The sequence below is a fragment of the Camelus dromedarius genome, chromosome 4 (genome assembly GCF_036321535.1).
Source record: "Camelus dromedarius isolate mCamDro1 chromosome 4, mCamDro1.pat, whole genome shotgun sequence".
NCBI lineage: Eukaryota > Metazoa > Chordata > Mammalia > Artiodactyla > Camelidae > Camelus > Camelus dromedarius.
Genome location: NC_087439.1, coordinates 44,370,534 through 44,391,192, shown reverse-complemented (window position 1 = coordinate 44,391,192; position 20,659 = coordinate 44,370,534). Strand labels below are relative to the sequence as shown.

The 20,659-nt window shown below is 38.8% G+C and overlaps 1 protein-coding gene across 2 annotated transcripts in view; it reads left to right on the top strand.

Moving 5' to 3' along the window:
• The window catches only part of ABCB11 (ATP binding cassette subfamily B member 11), a 73,116-nt gene extending 59,461 nt beyond the window's left edge, over positions 1-13,655 (top strand). For both annotated transcript variants that reach the window (XM_010982480.3, XM_064484888.1), the window contains 6 exons: positions 147-388; positions 2,807-2,963; positions 4,109-4,306; positions 7,576-7,782; positions 9,927-10,073; positions 10,910-13,655. In XM_010982480.3, the coding sequence (XP_010980782.2) occupies positions 147-388; positions 2,807-2,963; positions 4,109-4,306; positions 7,576-7,782; positions 9,927-10,073; positions 10,910-11,110 (1,152 nt within the window). In that variant the 3' untranslated portion in view covers positions 11,111-13,655. The remainder of the gene's footprint in view (positions 1-146; positions 389-2,806; positions 2,964-4,108; positions 4,307-7,575; positions 7,783-9,926; positions 10,074-10,909) is intronic.
• The last annotated feature ends 7,004 nt before the right edge of the window (positions 13,656-20,659 follow it).

Genomic DNA, 20,659 nt, shown 5'->3' with positions numbered 1-20,659 from the left:
TTTGTGTTCCCAGATGATGTCCCCATCTCTAATTTGTACTGTGTTCTGAAATTTGCACCAGTAGTCTAATCCATGTAACAGTTGAAAATGTCATGAAACTAGTTATCTCTGCTCTCTTATTTCTAAAACTTTTTTTCATTCTTCAGATTACAAATGAAGCTCTCAGTAATATCCGCACTGTTGCTGGGGTTGGAAAGGAGAAGCAGTTTATTGAAGCATATGAGACTGAGCTGGAGAAGCCATACAAGACTGCCATCCGGAAAGCAAACGTTTATGGGATCTGCTTTGGTTTTTCCCAGTGCATAGTATTTGTCGCTAATTCTGCTTCCTACAGATATGGAGGCTACTTAATCCCCAATGAGGGGCTCCATTTCAGCTATGTGTTCAGGTGAGGACTGTCCGGCCAAAGTTACAGAAGATCAACACTCTAGGGAAGGATAGTCTGGTTCTGTCCCTTAGCTTTTGCTGCTTAACAAACCATCCCAAACTTGGTGTCTTAAACAGCTGAGGTTTATTATTAAGATTCTGTGGGTTGTCAGGGTGGTCCTTCTGGACTGTGCTGACTCAATCAGGCTTCTGAGTGGCCTTCTGTCTCCATGTGGCCTCTTAGCAGCTGAGCATGTTTTCTTCATGTTATGAACTCAAAGTTCCAAGTGCAAGAGAAGATTGCAAGCCCCAGCGTGCAAGCACTTTCCAAGTCTCTGCATGCATCATGTTTTCTAATATCTCTTGGACCAAAGACAGTGGTCCAAGCCCAGACTTAAAGAGGAATGGAATCTGTCTTTTGACAAGAGCATTCAATACGTGTTTCTCCTTTACTCTCACACTACTCTCGTACAACACTCTGACGCCTGATGGATGTCCTACAGTTCAATTTATTCTGATGCTACTTACCTGGAGATGTTGGATCCTCCCACAGATGAAGAGCTCAATCCTATTACACTGCCCTCCCCCAATCACCCACACACATTGCAAACCCAGGTTGTCACCTATGCTTCTGACCAACCAGCTGCAGACAAAAGTTTCCCATGACCTCCTCCTTGGGTCTGATTAACATGCTAGAGTGGCTCACAGAACTCAGAGGAACATTTTACTCACTAGGTTACCAGCTTATTAGAAAAAGATATAACTCAGGAACAGCCAGGTAGAAGAGATGCATGGGCACCATATGTGGGAAGGGCTTAGAGCTTTCATACCCTGTCCAGGAGTGCCATTCTCCCCAAATCTCCACACGTTCACCAACCCAAAAACTCTGTGAACCCGTCCTTTTGGGTTTTTATGGAGGCTGTATTACATAGCCCTGACTAATGAGATCACTGGCCGATGGTGACTGAACTCCATCTCCAGCCCCTCTCCCCTCCCCTGAGGTCAGGCATGAGGTTCCACCCCTCTAATCATGTGGTTGGCTCTCCTGGCAGCAAGGCCCACCCTCAGATTAACTAAAGACTTTAGGAAAGTCTCTTCAATAACATAACAAAGGACACTTCCATCTTCTCAAAACTTAGGAAATTCCAGGGGTTCAGGGGCTCTGTGCCAGGAACAGGCAGAAGACAAAATATATATTTCTTATATAAATTGCAGTATCACAGAGGAGTCAAAAAATCAGATTGCAAAGAGGTGCATACGGAGTAATAGGATGAATCAGGCATTTTCATAATCTACCGCACTGGTGAATGCTGAGAAAGCCTTGGAGGGCATTAGGGAAATCTGTCCCAACAGAAACCTATTCCCAAGCCACGAGTTCTCTCTTCTCACCTATCTTCTTCTAGAAATATAGAAGAAAATTTTTCTCTTGCCCCATTACACCCACCCCAACCAAGAAAGTCTCTTTTCTCAATTTTTGTATATTTACAGCTGTCAACCCAAACCAGAAATCACAAACTGTTGACTTGTTTAGCTTATGTAAAATTTTTGAAGAATGATTTGCCACCATGTAAAAATTGGGGGATGACAGAAAACTCCGGATTTTCTGGCTTCTCTTTAAAAACTGAAAGATGGCCTTCCATCATTTCCCATTTTTTTCCAGGTGCTTTTCATTGCTTTAAGCTTTGAACTGGATCCCTGGAGATGTTTGGGTTGGCAAGCCTAGCCTAAAATGATTTCTGCTTGTGAACTGAGCAGTAAAACAAAGGCCCTGCCTCCCCCCACCCCCACCGCCACCGCCGTCACCAAAGCAGGCCTCTGTGCGTGGTTGTGCGGGTCGACAATGTCGGAGGGGCCCTTGCAGCATAGTTTATGCAGCAGAAGGGCTGCTTCTTACCATGTTTATCATTCACTTGTTCACTCACTCATTTGCTCATTAATTATGAACATACTGAGGCTGGGACAAGTAGAAGGTTCCAGGCAATCACATATTTCTCAAGCTGTCTGAAACATGAACTGCATGCATGCTTGGTACAGAATTGATGCTCATGTTACCAATCAATGTCTTTTACTCATCATAGATTCATAGAATGTTAATGTAAAAATTCAGCCCAATCTGGTGATCTTTCAAACTCCTCTCTTTTTCCCCCAAAGTCATCTTTTTTTTTCCCTCAATTTTTTTAAAAAAGGCTGTTGTAGTTGAAGCAGGGTTTGTAGGACTGAGCCCCCCTTGTTCAATCTTCCCCTCCTCCTTTCTTCTTAGAACACTATCTGAAAACTGCTAATCTCTCCAACCTCCCATTCCAGACAGTCTGAAGTGACCTGCTCAAGGGTGTTCAGTCCCCTCCTAGCAGAACTGGGGCAGGACCCCAAATTCCTGCCTCTTAAGCCATCACACCAACCACACCACAACCATCTCTACCCGGATGTCTGTCCCTTGCAGGGTGATCTCTTCAGTTGTACTGAGTGCAACAGCTCTTGGAAGAGCCTCCTCTTACACCCCGAGTTATGCCAAAGCTAAAATCTCAGCTGCACGCTTTTTTCAACTGCTGGACAGACGACCCACAATCAAGGTATACAGTAGTGCTGGTGAAAAATGGGTAAGTACTGAGGTGGGGGTAGGAGGGCAGTGGGGGAGGGTTGTGCTTCTGTGTGTGTGTGCAGAACAGATGTTGGGGCTGGTTATTCAATACCACTTAGCTTCTAAATTCTGCAGTACATGGGTTCATTCATAGGCACTCAGAAAGGACAGACAGTAGTTTTATCAGTGTACAGGAATGAGGTACATTAGCATTAAAAATTATTCAGAAAGCAGATATTTAAATAAGGCAATGATATCCAGTGAACGCTAAATTGTGTAATATAAAACACACTTAGTTCTGAAATGAATGAAGCTATACCAACTGCCATGATTTCTACTGATGTTCTGGTAAGGAATGTAGAAAAACCAGTTTTTCTTGTCCAGAAATAACTGATTTAATTCATGTTTATCTGGGTTCAAGTTTTAGCTTGTGTGGACCCCCAGAAAATTAATTTGATCTCACTGAAATATCACTTTTTTCTAATTGATAGTCCCTTAAGGTGTTTTTAAATCTTCCCTGACTAATTTTTAATATTCCCAGTATGTTTAAAAGATCAAGATCAAAACAAACCCAAACTTTAGTAAAGTTAACTAAATTCAAAAATCTTTTTAAATTGGTCAAATGACCTACTTCTCTTTCAGCTCAATAAAAGTTAAGTCCCTGTGTGGTTTATTAAATGTCTATCCATTCCTAGAGCTCACACTTCAGAGAGTACAACTGGAGGTATTCACCTTTGCAGGACAGGGATCGAGTAACTTTCTGTCTAAGTAATTTCAAGGGCAATGCTTATTATTTTAAATCTTTGGGGGAACAGAGCTGTAGGAGTTTGCAGAGTTACTGGCTTCTGTGATGTAACCATATCTTCTAGCTGGTCTCTTCCATTGCAAATGTCAAAGAATGTATGTCAAGGAAATCCCCTTAGGTGAGAATGGGAATAAGAGATCAAATATCTTTAAATTCACTGCTCAAACCTCCCTTTGTTCCTCTTCTGCTAGAATAAGGAATAGAATGCCATTTCATTAAACTGCTGTCTTTATACTTTGCACTTTGGTAGCATGGAGTTGAAGGTATCTTAAGCAGGATTTAAAACTCTGATTTAAGTGCATTTTTGATATTCAGTATTCTAATAGGAGCTTATATAATTCTAATCTCCCTGTCCACAGGACAATTTCCAGGGGCAGATTGACTTTGTTGACTGTAAATTTACATATCCTTCCCGACCTGATGTCCAAGTTCTGAATGGTCTGTCAGTGTCTGTTAGTCCAGGGCAAACGCTGGCATTTGTTGGAAGCAGTGGATGTGGCAAAAGCACCAGTATTCAGCTGCTGGAACGTTTCTATGATCCTGACCAAGGGAAGGTGGTAAGCAATGCAAACGCTTTTGAGAATTATGCTTTCTGCAGAGTGTCGCCAACCCCTCACGGTGCTCTTCAAGATTGTACCTTGCCTGACTCACTCCAAACCGCTTGTCTTGGACACTTACCCCATGACTATTTTCCAGTTCCAGTCATTTGTTGGTTGACCTGATTCTACCTCCCAGTTTTTAACATTATATTCTCCCTAGTTCCAGATGGCCGGCTGACCAGTTAGGCAAAGAAAACTGCCAAGCTGGAGATGAGTATATTTAACAGAAGCGTTCACTTATCTGTAAATGGAGCAGAAAGTGCAGACTAATCAGGAAACTAATGACAGGGCATGGAAAAAATGGGGGTGATAAGAAACCCAGTGATAAATGAGTAAGAAAGGGAATTTAGTGTGAAAAATTGGAGACAATCCCGGTTCAAAAAGCTAAAGTCTAAATAATATAAGGAAGTCAAACTGGTAGTCATGTGGCATAAATCTTCGGAAAAGGTATTTGAAGAATTGGTGGTTGGCTTTGTTGCTTGTTTTCCACAGCATTTCTTTCTCTTTTCTCTTCTTTTCTTTTTCCTTTCTGTCCTTCCAAATAATATATGTGGAGGAGTACAAAATAGATTTAGAAAGATTTCCAATAAAAAGCAACTCCTTATTCCACCCTGGCCCCAATTTTTCTGCTCAATGGCCACCATTTCAAACCACTTGATGTTTTTAGATCTCCCAGTGATTACCTCAATGCCTGTAAATAATATGCTTATGCTGCTATTTCACGACTTAACAAATTTAGACTCTGTTGACTTATTCTCAAGAGGTGGGAATTTAGCTTACCCTCTCCACGCCCCCTCCTTTCACCCATCTCTTCCCAATATAGATATATCACTTTGAAAACTTCTGTTTATAAATTTAACCAATACACTTCTGTTTCTTTTCTGTCACCTATAGATAATACCTCTTGAATTCTCATTTTCTAAGATGAGAATATTCACAATTCTACCTTTGTTTTTGTCTCTTCGTCCCACTTTTTACCTCTCAAGTCCTATTAACTACACTTTTATATTCTCAAGAATATAAAATGCTTACCTTTTGTTTATAACAATTATTATCTTTCATGCTTTCACTCTCGGCTCCTAAAAGTTGAAAATCTATTAACAACTTTTATTATGATTATGTAAATATTGTTCATCCCATGGTCAAGTAGTGAAGTACAATAGCATTGCATTTTCTTTCTTGATGTTTTTCTAAAAGACTTTTTTTTTCTTGCATTCTCTGCCTTTATAAAATCTTTAGGTTCTTCCAGTGTCTCTATCCTGATACCTATTCAGAGGAACCTGCTTCTTTCTCTTATTTTGCACAATCTATGCCTGCTGAACAATTGTCACCCTGTGAATTTCCTGCAATATCTTCTGGATTAGATCTATTATTTCCTAGTTCTCATAACTTGCTCTTTCTTTAGTTTCCCCTCTCATTTTGTTGGAGTGCATCTGCAAGTAGTTTTCTAAGAAATGATTCAGAGGTGTGGGTCTGAAAATGTTTTATTCTGCTCCACACTTGATTGTTTAACCCTAATCTTCTGTAAAAGGCTTTTCTGATATCCCTGGATAGTATAATCTTCATTGTAATGAGGATAGATTAATATTATGAGGAGAAATGCTGAGAGAAACTTGAAAGTTTCTCTTGCATAAAGCAAAGGAAGGAAACAAGCAGACAGAAGTGGGTAGAATCCAGGAAATTATGAAAATAAGGAGTAATAGTTGATTATCTGCAGTTTATAATCACTTCTGTTATTAATTTTAGGTATAGAGATTTTAATTTGTTTGAAAGTATTTGGTGATTGACAGACTTAGAAAGTACATTGCACCAAGGGTTTGATCTCTACAAAAGAGAGGCTCCAGTTTCCCTGAATGCCAGATCTTTCATGTCTGTCACCCAGGTAGACTGTGAACTATATGACATGCAGAGACCCGAATCTTTCATGTTTGACTTCTTCAACATTAACATACATATTAAGTATATTTCTCTAAACGTGCTCAGTGAATGTTCTGGTCACAGGTAAGAAGGAATGCCTATGAAGAAGTCAGTATGATTCCTTGCATTTCATAGACGTGATGTATTTTGTTATATATCATTTTGAAACATTTCTACAAACTTTTGTCAGTAGGAAAAATACTACCTTTAATGCAATTTTTAAAAATCCTCTTTGCTCTTGAGAAAGCTAGCAAATGCAGGCATTCATTTATAACATTTCATTGGATACCTCTTGATGTGCCCAGCACTGCGTTAGGCCCTGTGGGAAGTTCTAAGGAGCATGAAGTATGTCTTCTGTCTCCACGGAGCTTACAATACTGTCCCACATCCAACAAATAGCAAACACTCCCAGTGTTTAATTCAGTACCAAATTATGCTCTGCAGTCTATAAGTACTATGGAAAATGAGGAGAGGAAAATTAGTAAGGGTTGATTGTTGAGGAATGCTTTATATTTTTTCTAATAGTTTGCTTTTTACAGTGCCAAAAAAGTAACTAAAATACAGTCTGTTCACTCCATTTAATGTAATCTTTTTCTGAAATCATGGGGCCAAATGTTAGACATTTGGTACCTTTACTTTTCTCAAGCTTTTAAGTGAAAGAGCTCAAATGGTAGGTATTTGAGTTCCTATTCTTAAATGCCTAAATAGACCGTAAGTTCCTAGAAAACAGAGATAGTTTTGTCTTTATGTAGCATGCAGGAGACTGCCTAGCGTGGTACCTTCGTGGCAGGTAATTCAATATATGTTTGTTGGTTGACTAGGTAAATAAATGTACTCCTTTCTTTCTTGGGTCTGCTAGCTTAATTATTCAGAAGTTAGTATCAGTGAAATCAAGGAAACAGATTGGATTCTTATATTGTCCAATAACTTTTCATAGGAAACCCCTATTTCATAACCCATGGAGTCTCAAAATTGAGCAAATCTGCATTCTTGTATAGAATATGCTGCACCAAAGGATAAGTGAAAAAAAATAATCTATGTACTGTCCTGAGTGCCTTTCTCGTTTCTACCATGTGCAGAGCTAGAGTTTGGGAAACAAACAAACAAAACTGTATCTGATCACAACTTTGACACCACTTCTGACAGGCACTGCCCTCCAGAGGTCAGAGGCAACATGATTTATTTCAAAGAGTCTTGGGATTGTTGTCTCTTAAGCAAAGCAAATGTCCAACATAACTAATTCTAGAATACGAACTTTCCTCTGCTGGAATTCTAAAACTCAGTGCCCTGGTTGTCACCTCTGTTGGCAGATGATAGATGGACATGACAGCAAAAACGTAAACGTCCAGTTTCTCCGCTCAAACATTGGAATTGTTTCCCAGGAACCAGTGTTGTTTGCCTGTAGCATAATGGACAATATCAAATATGGGGACACCACCAGAGAAGTCCCTTTGGAGAAAGTCATAGAGGCCGCAAAGCAGGCTCAGCTGCACGACTTTGTCATGTCACTCCCAGAGGTAGGTGCCAGGTCAGGGTGGTTCCCTTTGGGAGATGGGGTGGAGAGAGGAAGGACAACCGAAAAGTATTGTGATTGTGGCTCAAGGAGAAGGTCAGAGGCAATACTACTTGCTTCCTGGTGCCCTGGGATTGTCTCTTATTTTACGCAAAATAAACGTCCTTCATCGATATATTCTTTCGTTCTGGAAAGTAGAATATTATCCAACGCAAAGGGTGCTATAGAACTTGTTATGCATAAAGCAGTCCTGCATTGAGCATCAGCTTAGCATAGTGGGAAAAAGTCCCGAGATTTGGAGCAGACATTGATTTGAATCCAAGCTCTGCCACTCTATCCTAGTGTAAAGTTACTTCTGTAACTTGGGACAATTACTTTTCTGTCACTCAGTCATCTGCAAAATGCAAAAAATAACTCAGAATGGAAGAATACACCTAATAGCCACACAAAGAAAGCTGCTGCTGTCATTACTGTCCTCACCATCATTTCGTTACTCAGGCAGCAACTACTGTGCATTGAGGGGTAAGTTGTACCTGCCTTGGAGTCACTTTCCCAGAGCCAAGTCTGAACGCAGCGCAACATCACCTCTGCATTTTTCCGTCCACCAAGAATCTCTCTTGGTGGTTGATCACAAAGAAAACTAAGACATGGAAACTGAATTTTAGGAGCCAAATATTGCCTTTAACCTTTTCCACTCCTTTCAAGTACCACTGTGAAATCAGTTGTCTCTGTAGGTGATTATGTTTATAAATTTTGTTCTGGGCTTTTTCTGTGTTCTTTTTACAAGGGCTCCTAATTCTTAGTCAGGCTCTTGGCCTGGTTCTCCTTGTGTAGCCTAATCCACAGGCATGTGGAAATTCCCATTTGCGTTATCCCGAAGGAAAAGCAAAGCTTGTGTGTCTCCTGGACGATTCCTTGATTCCACAAATCTTTGTTGAGTGCTTCCTCATTTCATGGGAGGCACTAGTTTAGAGTTGGTTTATTGCCTCTTCTTCATAGAGACTTTTCCATAGTAGCCTTCACTGAGCACTTTTCTCCACAAGGGCGAAGTAGATTGTCGCAAGTCTCACTTGGCATGGTTGAGCATTTGTCCAGAGGCCAGATGGCAGGGGTAGGAAGCAGTCTGTGGAAGACAGGGTAGACTGGTGATGAAGAGCAAAGGCTTGGAAGCTGGGCACACCTGGATTTAATTTAATTTTTATTTTTCAGGAGGGTAGGTAATTAGGTTTTTAATTTATTTATTTACTTTAATGGAGGTACTGGAGATTTAACCCAGGACCTCATGCGCCCATTCTGCCACTCAAGCTATCCCTGACCTGACGCCTGGATTTAGATCTCACCATCACACTGCTTTTTTGCTGCTTTGACTTTGCACAGTTTTCTGACCTATCTGTAAAATAGGGAGAAAAGAACATTAAATGATAGTCTTGGTAGCATAGTTAGCACAGCACCTGATGCATAGTAAATAATCTGTGAACGTAACTATTTTTTCCCCTTTTTAAAAAAAATCGAAGTATTGTTGATTTGCAATGGTTTGTTAGAGACATGGAGAACATAACTATTTTTCTATATAGCATCCAGCTAGGGATGTTCCTTCATAATTTCATCTAAAACAATAAATATGTGAACTAGTTATTAATATCTGTGTTTTTCAGGTAAGTTTGCAGCTCACGGAAATTTAAATAATCTGTTCATAACCACAGAGCTAATAAGCAGCAAGAGTGGAGATTCAAAGCTAGGCTTGTGTTCCAGAATGATGCCTCCTCCCCGAGGAAACAGACCCGGTGATCTCTCAAAAGGCCCTTGCATGCCTAAGGTCACTCTGTCTTGGAAAGATCTTCCAGACAGGAATTCGGAAATCAGGGAATCTTGAATCAGGGAGGATCCCCTACAAGGAGAAAGAGAAAATACCAACCTAAAAGAAATACAGAGAAAGATACAAAGTCCCCTTGTTTCCCAACATGAAGGGTCACAAACCTCATATTTTTCTTATATTCTGAAATGGATTTGACATCCTTTATAGAAATTACTTCCAATCTCAAAAAACAACAAATTATTTAAATCCACAGAAGGGTCATTGATATGGGCTCCATACAACATAGGAGCAATGGCTGCTTCTGGTTCTGAAACTTACCCTACTTTTTCCAGAAATATGAAACTAATGTTGGGTCCCAGGGGTCTCAACTCTCTCGAGGGGAGAAACAACGCATTGCTATCGCTCGAGCCATCGTGCGAGATCCTAAAATCTTGCTACTAGATGAAGCTACTTCTGCCTTAGACACAGAAAGTGAAAAGGTAAGTATTGATTTTCTAAAGTCTTAGATCATTATGAGTGAGTCTTTTGCTGTAATATTTGTCCTTATAAAATGGCAGTATTTTCAATTTTCTGATTCATTAACAGTAGAAATTGCTACTACTTTGTGGAAACCAAAAGACAGTCTAGAGAGAGTGATTTAGAATAGGATTGCTTCAAATAATAATAATAAAAAGATTAACTTTAAAATAAGGATTGTTTTTAAGATTCTCTAGGCTAGGTGACTTTTTTACCCTCAAAAATTAGCTTTCTTAAGTAATAAAACGACCCAGGCCATCTGTTAGGCATTTCCTATTTCATAGTTCTAAAGATTCATGGCACAGCAGGTAGGATACATACAATACAAAGTAAGAGGCAGCATCTGATGTGCGGTTTGCATGTCAGGAAATGCAATTGGGCAAAACACAATTAGGAATTTACCGTTTACAATTAACTCCTCAAGAATCAGGATTCCATTTTGGAGAGGGCTAAAATATCTCACTGAAGAACATTATCAGGAATGACCACTTAACTGCTACCTTTCGTTGTTTCCTTGGTTTCATTTTCACAATCTAGACCATCAAGTATTGTAAAATTACACAGTAATCTCCTAGTTTGGTTCATTCTTGCTTCACTGAAGTTTCTCAACCTGTGGACAGCAGTTGAGGTCCTTGATGCGATGCATTCAGCAAATGTTTATTTAATCCTCTCACGTCCAGTCTTTGGCTTTAACCCCTGAATATAATGATGCCACTCAGGTGGTATGAAACAGAACTCTTGTGATGATGAGCCAGGAAACAAGCATGTGTCTTTGCATCAACTTCCCATCTTTTTGCAGACGGTGCAGGTCGCCCTGGACAAAGCCAGAGAAGGTCGGACCTGCATTGTCATTGCCCATCGTTTGTCCACCATCCGGAACTCAGATATCATTGTTGTCATGTCGCAGGGGAGAGTGATTGAAAAGGGGACCCATGAGGAACTGATGGCCCAGAAGGGAGCCTACTACAAACTAGTCACCACAGGAGCCCCCATCAGTTGACCTGACTTGACAGCTTCATGCACAGATGATGCACCAATTACAGGAGTGTCATGCTTTTTTTTTTTTCCTTTAAGGAGAAGTAATGATATTTTACTTTTACAGACGCTGTCATACATTGGTATGTGAGCTAATTTGTAATGACGTTCAAAAATAATTCAGTTTTAAATGTTTGTCTATAGCAAATGACAGCAAATTTTCAATGTCAGTGAAAATCCAGTGTCATGCAGCTGCTCAGCCATCACCCAGTGTTTTCTTCACTCAGGAGGAGCCGGTCCCAATTACCAGGTGGGAATTAGCAGGAAGGCATGGACTAAATGAGACTTGAATTCCTCAGGGTCAAAGGACCATCTTTTGCATTTTGAACCCTCAGTGTACACAGAGCCTGATCTAGAATTGGCACTCAGTGAATGTTTTCTGAGCTGGATCAAGGTCATATGCAGTCAAATGCTCTACCACTGAGCTGTACCCCCAGCTGCTGGATCAAGGTCATCTGGAGAAGAATAGAAGGCCTGAGGACCACCTGGGTTTCTTGACTAAAATTTTCTTTATGTGAAAGAAGATTCATTCATCTCTAAGGATGAGAATGAGGAAAGGAGGACTTCAATACTCTAGACACTCTCAGGCTGAGAGAGGCAGAAAAAGGCAGGTTTTAGCAGGGGCTTCCCAGGTAGGGGTGTTGATTTATAGATTCAAGGTGTGGTACATGGATGGTGAAGTCACCATTTATTACCCTAGAATCTGCCAGTGTGACTGGAGCAGGGGGCTGTACCCCCAGCCTTGTCCTCTACACGCCCCTCCACATTGATTGCTGTCCTTTGTTTCTCCAAATAACAGTGGATTTTATCTTGTTGTAGCTTCACATGGTGTTATACAAAGACGCCAGAAATACGCTGATGTTCACTTTATCCTTACTCCCTTAAAACACCATTAAATGACATTAAAAGAGTTATAGAAGACATAAAGTTACAAAAATAAAGAAGACAAAATAATGACAGCAACATAACTTTTGAAGCCAGGAAGCAAATGGACAACTGATAATGGGTTAGAAGAGGAAAGGGTTAGAAGGGGAAGCCTAGGAAAATCTGTTTTGTGCCACAGACCCCAGAAAGACTCAGGTGTAAAGACACTGGATCCTTCTGGTGGAGAGCAGGGAGGGCAGAAAATGGGGTTGAAATCCTGTATAGAAACAAAAGTGCATACTCCCCTCTTGTAGTAGGAGGGCCACCCTTTCCCAATCCGATGGCCACGCTTTCACAGTCCCAGCAGAAGACTGGCTATTCCCTCTCTGGGGAACTGACCCAAGTTACAGTTGTAGGGGCAGCTAACATACAAGAGATGGGGATTGTATGTAAAGCTAAAGGTGAACAGAGAAATTCCAGCTCCCTCCTTCTCTAGCAGGAGATTGAAGGATTACTCTCTGGGAAAACTGGCCAATCCGAAGAAAGAGATCTGTGAGCCCAATGCTAGGTATCCGCCAAAGAAACTCCCTAGCCAGATCACCCTACTGTGAAGCCCACCTGCCAACAACATGCACCCACTCACTCAGAGCTGCCATTGGCTTTTCAGTACCTCATTCTTACCTAGGAGCTGACTGCCAAGGATCACCAGACACTGTGAAAATAGTTCAACATAAAAAGCAAAACGACAACAATAGAACACAGAGGAAAAGGAATATGAGAGGTAACAGAGCCAACACAAAAATTAGGAAAACATTCAAAGAATGCTAATACATTTGCTCGGTGAGATGAGAAGATATTCCCATCCAATTTAAAAAGAAACCAGACGCCATAAAAATGAACATACTGAAAGAAAAAACACCCTACAAAAAGAGCTCTTGACAACAGAAATAAAAAATTCAGTAGCGGGACTGAAAGTTCCTTTTAAGTGGTCCTGCCATCAAGATATCTCCCTAGTCCATCTCCTTTCCAAGCCCTCTCAATTTTTAAGTGTTCTCTTTCTATGGCCAACAAATGAAATTCTGCCTACAAATAAGCCTGAGCTGCTGTGTATTGAGTTTGTGTCTGTGTATTGTGTATATAGTTTGTGTCTCAGGTCCAGTGTTTCCTGGTATAACCATACAGGTGGTTTAGCAAGTTAACTAGTTAGGTCAGAAGAATTGATGGTTGCCAAGTCAGGGAGGGAGAGGGTGGAGGACAGCATTCTAGTTAAGTTATGACAAATGGCAGTGACAAGAAAGTTGCAGAATAAAGATGCCTGTGAGAAGCAATTAAGCACGTACTCATCCGACCATATTGAAGAAAGAAGACCAAAATCCATTTGTTTAAGTTTGCATTTCAAAGAGGAAGAACATAATCTCTGTGCTGGGAGGCTGCCTGCTTCCTGGAATAGAATGTGTGGGGTGAGAAAACTGGACAATTAAGGATTATTTTTCAAGTAAGATATTTGAAAGTTATTGACAATAGGGATAATGTTGACTGAAGAGGACTTGATTTGGGAAAACAATTGAGTGTTGAGGCTCAGTGACAAGGGAAAGAATCACAACTTCAGAAATTCAAAAATAAAGTTGCAAGTTTATTTTACAACACCAGGGAGTTCCAATGTCTTTATTTTTACCTTGCATCCTGTATTACTCACAAAGATTTGTCTCTGTGATTTTACATTATTGTTTCTCAGTTGATGGAGAGACTTGCTTAATCTGTTGTGTCTGACACTTATCTCAAGTCTTTCTGTAATTTCTAATGTTTTCATGTTGCATTCTGCTATGATCAAGCTCTTCCCATAACCACAGTTAATAAAAGTTTACAGAAGAAAAAAAAGATAGAAGGATTAGAAGATAAAGTTGGAGAAATTTCCCTGAGGGTAGAACAAAAAGACAGAGATGAAAAATAGAAAAAAAAATTTAGAGGAACAATCCAGGAGGTGTAATAATTAGCTAACATCAATTCCAGAAAGATAGTTAAGAGAAAACTGAGGGGAGAAATTATTAAATAGTCCAAGAATATGTCCTATAATTGAAGGATATAAATTTCCAATGAGTTCACCTGATGTCAAATATAATAACCAAAATCCTACCTGGGCACACTATTATGAAATTTGGGAAAACTGGCAGAAAGAAGATACTAAAATTTTCCAAGGTAGGGGGAGCATGTTACACATGATAAAGAAGCATAGTGACATAGGACCTCTTGACAATGACACTAAAAGTCAGAAGATATAAAGATTTGCCTTCAAAATTCTGAGGGAAAATTATTTCCATCCTGTAATTTTATGTGTAGGAAATTATTCTCAAGAATGAGAAGTCTATATCTTATAATCCAGCTATCCAACCCCTGGGCATATATCCAGAGAAAACTCTAATTTGAAAAGATATATGCACCCCAATGTTCATAGCAGCACAATTTAGAATAGCCAAGACATGGAAGCGACCTAAATGTCCATCGACAGATGAATGGATAAAGAAGATGTTTTATACATAATGGAATATTACTCAATCACAGAAAAGAATAAAATGCCATTTGTAGCAACGTGGGTGGACCTAGAGATGGTCATACTAAGTGAAGTCAGACAGAGACTGACAAATATCATATGATACAGCTTATGTGTACAGTCTTTAAAAATGATATAAATGAACTTAAAAAGAGAGAAGCCTAAAGAAATTCTCAGTCATGTAAAGTTTCAAAATTTTTACTACCCGTACATCTTTTCTCAGGAAGCCCCAGAAGGAAGATTTCCCCAAAATAGAGTAAACAGAGGAAGATACAAGACCTAGGAAACAAGTGCTCTAACTCAAGAACGGGTGATGGGTATCTCCAGGATTAGGAAGGGAAATCCCAGGATTACAGGTATGTTGTAGTCACAGCCAGCAGCCAGCCCAGACTGAAACAACAAAATAGGGTTCCAAGAGGGGTGCCTCCCTGAAAAGCGTGATGCTGCTAACAACCTGATATCCTCCCTGTAGAGTTTGAGTGTATATTAGCAATGAGTATATAGAAGACAGAGAGAGAGAGAGAGAGAGAGAAGGGAGAGTGTTAGCTGTTAGCTCTAAGGGAAAAGAAAAATTGTACATGAGAAGAAATACATGTTACACTGCATGACTCACCCAAGAATGTTATTTACAAAGTCATATCAATGTAAATGCTAAATACTGATCTAAACCAAAATTAGAGACAGGTTATGGAATGGAAGAGAAAAATACGTGGGAAAGGTTGTAGAGATAGGACATGGGTGTAAGAGAACTGGTTCCTTTGCAGCAACATGAATGGTCCTGGAGATAGTCATTCTAAGTGAAGTCAGCCAGAAAGAGAAAGAAAAATACTGAATAACATCACTTATATGTGGAATCTACACACATCAAAAAAAAAAAAAAAGAACTTATGAAACAGAAACAGACTCACAGTCATGGAAAACAAACTTATGGTTACTGGGCAGGGGAAAGGAGGTAGGAGGGGATAAATTGGGAGTTCAAGATTTGCAAATACTAACTAGTATGTATAAAATAGGTAAGTTTCTTCTGTATAGCACAGGGAACTATATTCAATATCTTGCAATAACCTATAACGAAAAAGGATGTGAAAAGGAATATATATATGTATATGTATATGTATGACTGAAACATGCTGTACACCAGAAATTAACATTTTAAACTGACTATACTTCAATTTAAAAAAAAAAAGTTAAGGCAAGAGAAAAGGTGGAAAAACACAGCAAAGAGCTACGATAATTGCAACAATAGATACTCAAATTGGATTTGACAGACACATCACTGGAACAGAAGAGAGTCCAGAAATAGATTGTCCAGGATTCCTCATAGTTTATTCTAAATTTCTAATCACAAAAGTGAGCACAGTTGTCTCTTCCTGTACTGTTCATAGTAATGTGGAAACAATTTGAAAGTCCATGAATAAGAGAACATAGAAAAGGCAAAATTAGTTTGGGCACATATATATAATGGTTTTTACAATGAAAAAGTGTCATAAAGTGATGATACTGACTATATTGTTTTTGTGAAAGGATGTCCATCATACATTGTGTAGAAAAAGTGAGTTTCAGATCATCATGGACAGTATGATGCCATCTATCCATCTCTATATATCATCTAGCTACACACCTGCCATGTGTGTATGTGTCTGTGTTTGTACATATTTGTATGTATAAGAGATATCTGGAAGGATTTCTACCAAAATTTCGGTAGCCTTTATTTCCAGTCATTCATCCTCTGTGTGACCAGAGCTCCCTGCACCTACTAAACGCCTGTGGTCCTGGAAGGCAGGGACTGGGTCTAGTTCATCTTAATATTCCCAGTACCTTACTCAGTACCAGGTATACAGTGATAATACATCTTGATTGAATAGTGTTTTTAAATTCACAAAAGTAGCTTTAATTTGTCAGCCCCAAGACAATAAAAGTAGTAAATATCCATTCTTCCCATTTGGTAGAGCAATCAAAAAATAACATGAACTACTAATGCTAGCCACATAGGTAATTTAAAATTTTCTAGTCACATTAAAGAAAGAAGAAAGTAAAAGGTGACATTAACGTTAATAATATATTTTATTTAACCCAATATATCCAAAATATCACCACAGCATGTAATCAATATAAAAAATTGAGATATTTTAAATTTAGCATATTAAATATTTAAAACTGATGTGTATTTACACTTAGCATACATCACAGTTCAGATTAGCCACATGTCAGGTTCTCGGTAGCTACATGTGACTACAGCTACTGTATCAAACAGACAGGATTAGAACATCCAGGTGCATGGATATCCTGGTCTGAGCCTCAGTTGTTCCTCCATGATTCTAGTCTTACAAAACATGAGTCCAGCTTTTCCCTTGAAACAAGCTCTTACATTATATTTAGAAAGTTTGCAAAACTGGTTTAGGCAAAGATTATGATGCCCATTTGACCTAAAGGGAGATTTTGGTAGAATCCGACATTACGATGTCAGAAGTTACAGATAGAATCATGTTGGCCCTTATCAGAGTGGCTACAATTCTTTACGTTGTTTTATTTATTTGATTTACCAGTTTGAATTTATAGTCTAAAGAGAAAGAACCAAGATTGTTCAGTGTTAAATACAGTAAAACTTTCAAAAATTGCCATATTGTCTAATTCCCCTAAGGTCCTCTTTCCAAAACAAGTTTTGTTCCAATTAATTTATAAGAATGATTTATGATTTTTTATGAACAATTCTTAAAAATAATTGGAGCAGCACTTTTTTAAATTGAAGTATAGTCAGTTTACAATGTTGTGTCAATTTCTGGTGAACAGAATAACAGTTCAGTCATACATATACATACGGATGTTAGTTTTCACATTCTTTTTCATTATAGGTTACTACAAGATATTGAATAGAGTTCCCTGTGCTCTATAGTATTATATGTTGTTGTTTATCTATTTTATATATATTAGTTAGTATCTGCAAATCTTGAACTCCCAATTAATCCCTTCTCACCCTCTTCCCTCCCTGGTAACCATAAGTTTGTTTTCTATGTCTATGAGTCTATTTCTGTTTTATAAATAAGTTCATTTGTCTTTTTTTTAGATTCCACATATGAGTGGTATCGTGTGGTATTTTTCTTTTTATTTCTGGCTCAATTTACTTAGAATGACAATCTCCAGGTCCATCCATGTTGCTGGAGCAGCACATTTTCCAGCTTGTTTTGAGAGAACCCCTCAGTCATTTGGTGCATCTTAAAACTGCATGGAAGCAGTTGCCCATAAACCAGAAATGCTGCTATTTGAGAAAAAAAAGAAGAAAAATTGGCATCTAGATTTTTTGTGTATGTTTGTTTTTTTTTTTGTCCATGGTTATTCTGGATCTACTCTACCTGTGCTCTTAGAAAATTATTTCAATGAAAAGACACTGAATTTAGTGGTGCATACAATTTTTGGCAATCATGCACTCATTTAAAAATGTAGACCCTGTAATATTTTGATGCTATGATCTGAAAGAGGAAAATACATAGGATCGTAATTAGGTATAGTTCACCACATGTTTATTCATGAATTAAATGTAAGTTTCCTATACTAAGAAAATATCAGAATAGTTTTATCAGGTTGGTTTAGGATCCCACCTCATATTTCCAACTAAGAGTTGGATTTGTTAGTATCTCTTATACATGCAGAATCTCTTTGCAATCAGATTACGTAAGAATATTAGTGGAGATTTTAAAAACTGCAAATTTGGTTGCTGTTTCTAAACACATTTTGAGGTAAATTTACATATGCATGTGTACCACTGTAAAATAACATCATATCTGTTTGTATTTGCTATAAATTTCCAGATCAAATGAATACTCTCACTTGCCTATAAAAGATGGTAGGTGAAATTAACTTAAACAAACTTCGAAAACCAATTCCAATTTCTTTCACATTGTGTTCAATTAAATGCCCAATTAATTTAAATGAATAGACTGTAAATAAGGCAGTGCACGTGATTATCATATGATTAACACTGGCCAGCATTATAATGTGCTCATTAGTGAGTTGTATGGTATCCTAAGGCTCAGAATGATGAGTAATCGGTGTACAAGTGATTGGCATATAGCTGTCTGGATGCAGCTACTCAACACAATAAATCAGCACTAAGACAAAAATGTGCAGTAGAAAAACGAAGATGAATACATAGCCAACCAGTGAGTTGGCAATTCCTTCCTTTCTCTAATTCAGGTACAGCTCCTCCTCCCAGACACAAAGAGATAAATGTGAGAACAAAAGAATAGCTGGAGATTGAAGGGGAAGTGTTCACCTAAGGTGACCCAGAATGAGTGTCTACGATTATTAAGAATGATTACAGGAAAGAAAATAGTGCTATCTTATTGGTTGAGAGTATCTATTTCTGATATCAAGTGTGGAATCAAAGTAAGAGATGAGCAATGTTTGCATAAAGTTCTTTAGAAGTTCAAAATTCAATTTTTCATTTAAATACACTCCATGATAACATTCACAAAACGTTTTATAATTTAGAAAGTGTTTTTGTATGTTATTGTGAAACCATTTAGTAGGCTGCAGAGGAGGAATTCAGCTGTAAGTTGCATTCATTTTTACATACATAAGAAGTTGTTGGTTGCCTCACTTGACACCCAATCCTACCTCCTTTTCTTTTGCTTGTCTCTGTTATAGAGTTTGGAAAGTAAAATATTTACCTTCTTAGACTCCTCTGCAGCTAGAGGAGGCCATGGGACTGTTCCTTCTGGAATAACACCTGGCTTGGAGAAAGCCCATTTTCCTTCACCCTTTTTTCTTCCCTGAATGCACAGCAGTCATGCTGTGGTCATTTGGACAGAAGCCAACCACTGTGGATGGCAGAGCAGGAGGACAGACTGAGCTTTCTCTTGGACATCCCTGAGCAGTCATTCCAGCCTGGACTGCCTACCTCCAGCCATTCTGTTACACAAGAAAAAGGGCCTCTCACTTACTGAAGCTGGTGAAGTAATTTGTTGCAGTTGTAGTTGTTAATTATGGATTAACACATGCAATAGATAAATTTTTATTAATGAAAAATGTTGAAACATAAGTATGAAGGCAGTAATGCAATGTTGAAGTACTGATGTGTGCATAGATGACCTCAAAATATGACCTTTGTATCTAGAGGTATTCCAAAAACACTGAGTGAAACAAAGAATTAATCAGTCTTTTTACAAATACCACTTCAGTGAAAAGGAGATGTCACAGGGCGGATGCCCTTTGCTGCTCGTTCTAGTGGTTTTCCAGGAACATTCCGTGTACCCTGCTTTATTATGCTTTAATAAGTAAAAGGAAGCTTTTACTTAGAAACTTAGGGTTTTGTGATTATGCTTTCTCGTCGTCTCACATAAAATTGGTGTTAGACTGGGAATGACCTGGATCCCACTGGCAGGATATAGCCAGAACTGAAAGGAAAGTGATTCAAGGAGAGGATGAATTTGAAATAGGGTGGGTCAGAAGAGATTGAGACTAATGTTACCAGCAAATTTGCAACTGGGTACAGTCTCGATCCAATCCTTCCAAGCCCATAGGCCCAAGATATGCCTGCAGTCTACCCAAAGCTACTGAGGAGCCTGGACCCCCTGAGGAATCTCCCCCAGGGAAGGGCCTATGCTGACTTCATCCTGACATCTCTAGCACCTAAAGACGCTTAATAAGTGTTTGTCAGATGAGTTGGTGTGGGGTGTTGGAGGGTGGTTAGAGAGAAAAAAATAAAAGGACAGAGGGGTCCTGCCTGAGCCTGAGAAGATTTTAGAAGCTCTTTGAAATTAAATCTCTAGGGGGTTTTTTTTGTATATATATATGTTTTATTGAAGTATAGTCAGTTTACAGTGTTGTGTCAGTTTCTGGTGTACAGCATAATGCTTTAGTCATACATGAACATACATATATATATATATGTATATATATATATATATTCATTTTCATATTCTTTTTCTTCATAAGTTACTGTAAGATACTGAATATAGTTCTCTGTGCTATACAGTATGAACTTGTTTATCTATTTTATATATATTAGTTAGTATCTGCAAATCTCGAACTCCCAATTTATACCTTCCCACCCCCATCACCCCCAGTAACCGTAAGTTTGTTTTCTGTCTGTGAGTCTATTTC